At 38.1% G+C, this 10,461-nt stretch overlaps 1 protein-coding gene across 1 annotated transcript in view; it reads right to left on the bottom strand.

The window, feature by feature from the left end:
- LOC139748379 (uncharacterized) overlaps positions 1 to 9,020 on the bottom strand; it is a 30,580-nt gene extending 21,560 nt beyond the window's left edge. The window contains 2 exon segments of the mRNA XM_071661492.1: positions 1,198 to 1,303; positions 8,746 to 9,020. Coding sequence (XP_071517593.1) covers positions 1,198 to 1,303; positions 8,746 to 8,786 — 147 coding nt within the window. The 5' untranslated portion in view covers positions 8,787 to 9,020.
- Between the last annotated feature and the right edge of the window lie 1,441 nt (positions 9,021 to 10,461).

Genomic DNA, 10,461 nt, shown 5'->3' with positions numbered 1-10,461 from the left:
GATGGATGGAATCCTTGGAATGATATGGTCAAGAAGTTCTTTTATAAGAAAGTACTCCGATAATTTAATCTCACCCAAAATTTGAGTACATTATGACAATTTTCATCTGTTGCTGGTACTACCTTGGTATTATGGGAACAGCAAAAAAGTATGAAAAGAAATTACAAACACAATTGTTAATTGGTATATCATTATAATATAACCCCAGAACCTTCTTCTCAGCGATCTAAAGACACCTACAGCTTAAAGGCTGCTATTCTCAGTGGGAGGGACAGGATGAGCTCTTTTGAAGTGAGTTGTCTTATGCAACTGTATTCTGTTTCTTCAGTTGGTAAAGACACAGCATCGTCAAAGGTGAGTTTTAAGTCACAGAGTAACCTAAACCAGGCAGTCTGACAGCACCCATAATCGCATATACATATTTCTTTTCGAGAAAATGCTCAAGGAAAATGTGTGGTAACATGAGGAATGACAGCATAAGAAACAGATGTGGTTGTTGGTGCATCTCATTAGGAGATCTTAACAAAGTGTACTGAAATAATTCAGGCTTATAGAGAAAAGGTGCTGTGTGTACATCTTGTAATTAGCTAGACAACTGAGAAGTGCTCAGTGTCTTTAGTATGGAAGTTGCATCTTGGGAATGAAGGGTCTTGCAATATACTTAATCAGTTTTCCTAATGCTGTGGATATAGGTCGTGTCCAAATCAGACACGAAAGCATTACTCATACATACCTGGAGATTCTCGTTTCAGATGGTTGTATGTCTGAAGTAGTGTTGTTTAGCCTGGGTCCAAAAGATGGTTGTTAAATGCATGTTGAGTTACAATGTGAGCATGCTTTGGAAACTTTGTTAGCTGGGGAAGGGAAAAATCTGTGTTTCTATAGTGTTAAGCAGGGAATAAGATTTTCCTTTTTATCTCAGAAGGGGTAATGAAGCGCATTGGGTTGGTGGGTCTACTGCTGTTGCAAAGGGCTGGGTTCTGAACATGTCAAGTGAGAATGTCCTGAAAGGTATATACACACAAGTTTCACATCGAGAATACTAAAATATTACAACCATTTGTATCTAATGAAGCTTTTTCGTTATTTTCTAAGATTCAAACTAAAAGAAATCATACGATCAAACTAAATGGTTAAAACATCTTCAAAAGGTCAGGACTAAGCTATCAGTAATTCAAGACTGTGTTGGGAACTTACCCTTACTGGGAGGCCAACTAGAGCCCCAACGGACTGCATGAAACGGTGATTAGTGTATACACCATCTGCTGACACTTGCCTCTCAGTACCTTTTCCACGACCACCCCTGAAATATGAAGTTCCATGATCATTTACATAATAAATCCATAATCATCAAACTATGTTGAAAAAAACATTTGTGTCGTTAATGTCCTACCACTAGTAAAACATAAGAAAAAAATAATGGGGTCATTCATTTCCAAAAATTTGTGACATGCTGGTCTTTTCATGTAACATTCCTCAAAGATGGACCTCCCAAAAAACAGAACTCAAGCATTATAGAACTGGACAATAAAAAATCTTAGGGAAACTCAACCCCAAAAATCTAATCATTACATCCACACCCATACATGGTTACCTACAATGAATCAAGCTTCTAACATGTATTGCTTCAAAGTTACCATACAAACAGAGACAGAAAAATTGGATCAAACAAGAGGAAGGCTGAAAATCCTCCCCTCCTATTTTTACTTTTCCAAAAGAAGGAACAGAGAAGGGGGCCAAGAGAGGATATTCCTTCTAAAGCCCAGTCATCTGTTCTTAACAGATGGAAAATGGTGACTATATATGAAAAAAAAAAATTGTGAATATATGCAAAAAAAATATACACAGGACAGCTAAAGACTAAGTGTGAACAAAAGTGGCCTTTTTTTTTTTCTGTTTTCCTGGCGCTACCTTGCTGAAGCAGGGGGTAGCAATGCTGTTTTCTGTGGGGTGGGGAAGTGCCAGGAATGGATGGAGGCAAGCAAGCAAATATGAATAAGTACATGTGTATATATGTACATATATGTATATGTGCTTGCGTGGGTGTTTATGCATATATATGTGTATGTGAGTGGATGGGCCATACTTTGTTTCCTGGCATTACCTTGCTGAAGCAGGAGACAGCAAATCAAGTATAAAAAAGTATAATATATACATATTTATTCTATCTATGATACTTTGTCGCTGTCTCCCATGTTAGCGTGGTAGTGCAAGGAAACAGATGAAAGAATGGCCCAACCCACCCACATACAAATGCACATACATACACGTCCACACACAGCACATGTACATACCTATACATCTCAATGTATACGTATATATACACACACAGACATACATATATACACATGTACATAATTCATACTGTCTGCCCTTATCTATTCCCATCGCCACCCCGCCACACATGAAATGACAACCCCCTTCCCCCGCATGTGCGTGAGGTTGCACTAGGAAAAGACATTCATTCACACTTAGTCTCTAGCTGTCATGTGTAATGCACCAACACCACAGCTCCCTGTATATATAAATAGGGATGAGGGACAAGTAAACTGGGAGGCAAGTTTGAATGGAGGAAAAACTGGAGGAAGTGTTTTTGATATCTGGGAGTGGATTTAGCAGTGGATGGAACCATGGAAGCGGAAATGAGTCACAGGGTGGGGGAGGGGGTGAAGATTCTGGGATCATTGAGGAATGTGTGGAAGGTAAGAACGTTATCTCGAAGAGCAAAAATGGGTATGTTTGAAGGAATAGTGGCTCCAACAATGTTATATGGTTGCGAGATATAGGCTACAGATAGGGTTGTGCAGAGGAGGGTGGATGTGTTGGAAATGAGATGTCTTAGGACAAAATGTGGTGTGAGATGGTTTGATCGAGTAAGTAATGAAAGTGTAAGAGAGATGTGTGGTAATAAAAAGAGTGTGGTTAAAGATGTGTGGTAATAAAAAGAGTGTGGTTAAGAGAGCAGAAGAGGGTGTATTGAAATGGTTTGGTCACATGGAGAGAATGAGTAGTGAGGAAAGATTGACAAAGAAGAAATATATGTCAGAGGGGGAGGAAACAAGGAAGAGTGGAAGACAAAATTGGATGTGGAAGGATGGAGTGAAGTGTTAACGATCGGGGCCTGAACATACAGGAGGGTGAAAGGCGTGTAAGGAATAGAGTGAACTGGAACAATGTGGTATACCGGGGTCTACATGCTGTCAATGGAATGAACCAGGCCATGTGAAGCATCTAGGATAAACCATAGAAAGTTTTGTGGAGCCTAGATGTGGAAAGGGAGCCGTGGTTTCAATACATTACACATGACAGCTAGAGACTGAGTGTGAACAAATGTGGCCTTTGTTGTCATTTCCTAGCACTACCTCGCATGTGCACGGGGGGAGGGGGGGTGCCATTTCATGTGTGGCAGAGTGACGACAGGAATGGATGAAGGCAGCAAGTGTGAATGTGTACATGTGTATATATGTATATGTCTGTGTATGTATATGTATGTATACAGTGAAACGTATAGGTATGTATATGGGCATGTGTGGATGTTTATGAATATACATATGTGCGTGGGTTGAGCCATTCTTTTGTCTGTTTCCTTTCGCTATCTGGCTAACGTGGGAGACAGCGACTAAGTATAATAAATATAAAATAATACATATATATATTCTTTTCATACTATTCGCCATTTCCCACGTTAGCGAGGTAGTGTTAAGAACAGAGGACTGAGCCTTTGAGGGAATATCCTCACTTTGCCCCATCCTCTGTTCCCTCTTTAGGAAAATTAAAAACGAGAGGGGAGGATTTCCAGCGCCCCACTCCCTTCAAGTCACCTTCTACGACACCCTGGGAATATGTGGGAAGTACTCTTTCTCCCCTCTCCAAAGTCAAGTACCCATTTTATTGACAAATCCCTACAGGAGGATGAAAATCTGGGTTGACAGTGGACTAACTTCTGTGAAACCAAAATTTGAACCCATGCACACTTGACCTCAGGCAGCCCACAAATGCCTTACACTCCATAAGCTACTTCACTTAATGACTTAAGATCATCAAATTAACAGTACTTTCCTATTTTTTGTCATCATGAAAGGTGTTACTGGTTAACTGAAAATTACCAGCATTAGAAATGGCTCTAGATATGATTTCTTTAAAGGGTTTCAGTAACCACTCTTTACTAATTTTTATTTTGTTGGGTATATATTTCTGAACATGCAGGAGGGTGAAAGGCAGGCAAAGTATAGAGTGAATTGGATCAATGTGGTATACCAGGGTTGACGTGCTGTCAATGGATTGAATCAGGGCATGGGAAGCGTCTGGGGTAAACCATGGAAAGTTGTGTGGGGCCTGGATGTGGAAAGGGAGCTGTGGTTTCGGGCATTATTACATGACAGCTAGAGACTGAGTGTGAACAAATGGGGCCTTTGTTGTCTTTTCCTAGCGCTACTTCGCACACATGAGGGGGGAGGGGGATGTTATTCCATGTGTGGCGAGGTGGTGATGGGAATGAATAAAGGCAGTGTGAATTGTGTGCATGTGTATATATGTATGTGTCTGTGTGTGTATATACATGTGTACATTGAGATGTATGGGTATGTATATTTGCGTGTGTGGACGTGTATGTATATACATGTGTATGGGAGTGGGTTGGGCCATTTCTTTTGTCTGTTTCCTTGTGCTAACTCGCAAACGCGGGAGACAGCAACAAAGCAAAATGAAATAAATAAATATTTCTGATATGTATCTCAAAAATTTTTGCTTGATAACTTTTTATATATTCCACACAATTTATGAATTTCTAAATTACAGTAAACTTTAATATTTTCCCAGATTTCTTTTATCTGCTGCCATGCATAATCACGTGTTTGACATTTCTTGATTCCAGAGTTCACATTTTTCCACTATTAATGGGAGTCCCAGTGTTGCATTCCCATAATTTTTCTTATGGTTTTTCAGAAATCCCTCCAGCTTGCAAATTCCACCCTGTTTGGCAATCATCATAAAATACAGCAGAGTTAAATTTTGCTTTTTATGCAGACACTACAAATTTTTCATGCTGAAAGTTCATGCTACTAGACTGCTAGTTACTTGATACTAAAATATTTCATTGTAGTCTTCAAATTCCACCTTTTCATTTACAAACATTCTTAAATCTTTAACATTTTTATCAATCTCTGTTCCTTTTCCTTATAAGGTTGTCAACATTACATTGAAATTTGTTCCAGAACTTGTTTCTTTAAACTTTTCTTCACTGAATTCCATTAAATTTTCTTCTGCCATTAAAGCATCATATTCATATTCTTTAAAAAATACTTTCTATACATAATCTTCTCATAAAGTAATATTACTGTATCAAACAGACTCTGGTACTGTCAGCAACATATCTAACTACACTTTAATTCCAACTATGTCTGATTTCATTAGCATAAACTGTACCAAGGTTAATCCTGGTGTGCTTTGTGGCACACAAGAGAAAATATCTTCATATGATATAGTTCCATTCACCACTATTTCAAATTTTCCGTCAGAAACCTCTTGACCCAACTTCTACATTACCTTTTATGCTTTCTGCTCCATAAACCCTTTTTGCTGTTGCAGAATAATAAGGTCAAGTGAACTTTCATTAACTATGCAAATCAGCTTTTCTCCACATTATTCAAAAATATTCCCTTACTGCAAAGATAAGCAGCCTTCTCTGTTCTAAATATCTCTGACAGGCATCCATGTGTGGTGCAATCTAGGAGTTTTGAGAAACACAGAGGTAAACAAACATTAGCTGGTCCACCCAAGCTGTCTAAAAAGCAATGATTCACAGGTCTTACTTTAACATAATTCAAGAAATTGTGTACTCCATGATATTATGATAGGCTACTTAAGTGTTAAGGCAGTGTATCATATCAATGAAAAATGTGAGCTGTCCGAGTTAAATGACATGCTTGCCATTTATACATCATATCGGGAAAATATCATAAACAGATGGGTCAAAAACACAAAGTAAACATGCAACAGCTGACCGAAGTCAAATGCCACTTACATTGCAATGGTTAAAACTTATTCTTCCATAACTCAAGTTATGCAACATGAGAGCATTATAAGCTCTGTAAATGTTTACTTACGCCATAGTACACATATAAAGAAATATGAATAAGACAGGGATTATCATGGTGTTCTTAGGGGCTGATTACCAGTCCCATTCTTAACTGGAAATGTCATTTTCTCACTTCATCAAGAAAATATCCCAATTAAAGACATGTGATACAAATAATTTTCACCATCACAAGCATGATCAAAGGAGAAAGTGGACCAAAATACTTTAGTGATAAGAGAATGGCTTAAAGAAGAAAAGTATCATATCATGCTGCACAACACACAAAAATCTTCCAAAATATCTGAAGTTTTGACATTTATAGCAAACTATACATATAGAAACTCATAATTTTCCTAGTTTCCTTGTTTTTTCCCAGTTTAAACAATGGATCCATTTCACAAAATACTTTGTCACAAGAATTTTGATCTTTCCTCAAGTTGATCTGCATTCCTCTAACTTTGTCTGGGTCCGTACCTTTAATTTTTTCCTCTACCTTCACAGTTTATCAACACTTGAGTGAAAAGAGGAAACTGCCAGATGACACAACTTTTTATTGAATATCTGATTTTTGTCAACTACTATTGCCATTATAATCATTATCAACATTATTCTATTATTATCATTTACATTATTCAACCCTAGGACCCCTTTTAAGGGGCTCCTGCTGCATTAAGGCTGCACTACAATGAGGAAGGAAATATTAAACTTATCTGGAATGGGAGGTTCGTGAAGGAGACTGTACTCCTTTCAATCCACTGAAAATAATACAACACTGCTGATAGCGACTTTTCTGTCATAGTCTCACAAGTCTGAGTCCAGTAACACCATTATCAACAAACCAAGGGCTTTGTGGAAACTTTTTAGGGAATCAATAGTGTCACAATTCAACCAGCACTATATCAAGAATAGGTTTCCACTTTATCAATAAAATAATACTTACTCTTACCAACCTTGCATTGATTAAATCTAACATCATCTAACCAACATCATCTTTGTTTCAGCATACAGTTTTAGACTTCTTTCTATAAATCAAGTTCCTGAACAAGATTTTTATGCACAGGTTTACAAAACTTCTCCTTCATTAAGAGGGAAAAGCTATTCCTAATGGATGCATATGTACCTACTAAGTCTTTCTTAGCTTAGTCTAACCTGAAAAAGTATAGTTTCACAAAGTAATGCAGATTAATGAAAGATATTGGGTTAGTGAGGTTAAAGAGAGTGCATGTAAGCATAAAATATGTCTCAATGTCTCAATTATGAACTGATAAAGTATGACGAACTTCTATGTGAATTTTTTTTGATACAATGCAATGATACTCCCCGTATGCTTCGACATAACATTTCTGAATTAACCCGTTTAGGTAGACCACCTGAAAATCTACAACTTGCCATCATAACATACAATGGTGGTGCTCTTAACATTACCAATCAACCAAAAAAATACACAATAATTTCTTACACTAAGCTAAGGAAATACAAAATGCGACTTTCCTGACGTGAGAAAATTACAGATACATCAATAATAATTCAAAGTTCTGTGGCCATTATTCACTCTGGTGATGATAAAGAAAGCAGTGGACATAGGTCTGTGTTTCATACATGGCACAATGTGGGATAAAGCACAAATAATACAATCTGAATGTTAAATCCATAACTTAACAAAACCCTATCCAGCTTACATTATCAAGAAAGAAAATTCACACTAAGCTTTATGAAACCTAAACTACTTTGTATAAAGCACATCTGTAAGTCCTTCACGTACAGGAAAATGGTATACTGTACCTTGGCTGGGACATGATTGCTGGTCATATCAATCCTCAGGTTTATGTCCACTCAATAACCACAATCCTTTCAAGCACTTAAGAAAATAGACATTTTGTAGCTTATACTTTGTACTACTTGTGGCTATTATGATGCTTCATGAAAAACAAAGTGGTTTCATCACGACTTACAGGACTCCCTTAAACATAACAAGATCACAAACTGTGTCACATCCTACAACATAATGACATTCATATCTTCCTCTGGTGTCACAAGGGGTCTAATAATGGCCACCGAAGGGGGATAAAAAAAACTACTCACTTTCCCCACAAATCCACAAGACAAACACGGCCTCGTCTCGATGCCAACCAGCCTCCCTCACCTGCCTCTCTCTCTCTACTTAACTACCACAACCACACATTTCACGCCTTACAGAACCAACTGGGGTCCACACGGGCCCCTCTCTGCCACAGCAAATGAGCCAATACCTCCCTAATTATGGCGGACACAAGGGGGGGAGGGGGGTTGTGAGGAGAGTGTTGTGATGCTGGCCGAAACAAGTGAGTTTTGACCACCTCGCCAGATGTCTCCTACAATATTCATGAAAAACACCTGCCACTCAATTGAGCACCTCCAACACCCTCCTCTCACCGCCAATTCGCCGAAAAAATTGTGCATAGCATCCCCAGGTACACGACAAGGGTGCGAAATGCGGAAAAAAATATTTTTTTTTTGGCAAGAAAATCGAGTGTTGTGTTGTTACTATCACTGGGCAGCTCGGCCGGCGGCCACCAGCACTCCCACCTTCACATGGCCGCCGCTTCCATATTTCCTCCTGCTTTCCTGCGGCCTCGCCACTCCCTCCCGGCCTGAAACTCAAATATATAATCTGGTCCACTAAGACCCACCTGGCGGAGCTGGATCGGATTTTTCTTGACCTGGCGTTCATGGTGTCTTCGGCTCTCCCTGCACGGGCCTGCCGAAATTCGCTGGGGACCGGAATTTTGATGGTCCTTTCTTCACAACGACGCAACAAACAACAAGTTTAGAGTATTGGGGATAATTTCTAAGTGTTCCTGGGGGTTATCAAGTATTTTCCCTACCTATAAACAATGCATAACGGTAAAACACAAGGTACACAGTTTCCCCCAAGGATCTGAGTGCAATGGCACCTAACATGTAGGAAAATACGTTCCAATAATGCAATTTATAAATCAATTTTTTTTCACCGAACCCCAAAACTTCCCCACAATGTCTATTTTAATACGATCAATATAATATTTCTATTAATATTTACTGAGTTTTATCTAATTCTTAACGTACGTTCTTGTGTTAATAAATATTCATCATATTTTCATCACTTTGCTTGTCGGAGCCAAGTTCCAGCTTGTTGCCATTGTCAGTAAAGAAATAATAATATATATAATAAATAAACTCCTGTGTGATTTAATATCCCGAAAGAAATTCCTTAGAGCATAATTCCTTTCGAGCTCAACACTAATATAGATTCACTCCTAATGGCGGATAGTGTAAGCAACACGGCTCTAATTTAAGTGAAGGCTGCCACAGAGCCAGAAGTTAAATGCCATAACTCGGCGGGAATTTAAATGCAATCCTCAGGTGTATCGTCATTTTAGAACACAATTTATAAAATGGAATTATAAGTAATAATATTAATGCCATGTCTCTGTATCATATGCCATCTTAGAGGATTCTGAAGTATTGATATCAAGCTAGAGGCGTTTCTCCGTTGACAATCCTTTAGTATATTACAAAATGTGTTCAATGGGATTTAAAATTGTTCTAATATCACCATTATTACAATGTGTAGTGACAATTATTTTGTCTCTATGAAGCATGAATATACAGAACGAAACGCAGTATAATATATCCCTGATGCAGAATTCAAATTCCTAAACGAAGGGAAACATATTCATACAGATAAGATAGGTGAATGAAAACACATATAATAAAAGGAATAATTAATATAATCGCATAATATCAAACTGCAAACTAAAAATGAAAAAAGTGGGAGTCATTCTGTAGTTAATATATTCTCAAGGCATTTTTGCAATTTGTTTCTTATTTGCTATAGGCAAAATATTTTTTGTTTCAAATTATTATCATCCTAATGACGTATATTACATCTTCCTATGCAGTAATTTACATCATTCATGCCACTTTAAGTATCAATTTCAACAATAATCTTTAAGAGAGCAATATTCAGAGAGAGAGAGAGAGAGAGAGAGAGAGAGAGAGAGAGAGAGAGAGAGAGAGAGAGAGAGAGAGAGAGAGAGAGAGAGGAAATTAAGAGTCGTATGTAAACATGCCTAAGTGTCTAAAAATACTGAGCATAAGACATACAACAGTAGACCTGATGCTTAATGCCATGGGGTTCGTCATATATCTGTCATGTGTGTGTGTGTGTTAGTGTGGGTTTGATCAGCATATACAGCATCTTTCGAGACGAGGCTTTGGTCTGGTTTATAAGTAATGTATAACTGCTTTTGTTCGTCCTAGAATCTGACTTTCAACGGTGAGGACATTACATTTATGGGGTCGTACCATCGTGCTCAAAGGCCGTACCGTCTTGTTCACTGGGGTTTAATAGGTAATGACACGTC

Source organism: Panulirus ornatus, chromosome 73 (genome assembly GCF_036320965.1).
Source record: "Panulirus ornatus isolate Po-2019 chromosome 73, ASM3632096v1, whole genome shotgun sequence".
Lineage (NCBI taxonomy): Eukaryota > Metazoa > Arthropoda > Malacostraca > Decapoda > Palinuridae > Panulirus > Panulirus ornatus.
Note: the sequence above shows the minus strand (reverse complement) of the source record. Positions and strands in the feature narration are given on the sequence as shown.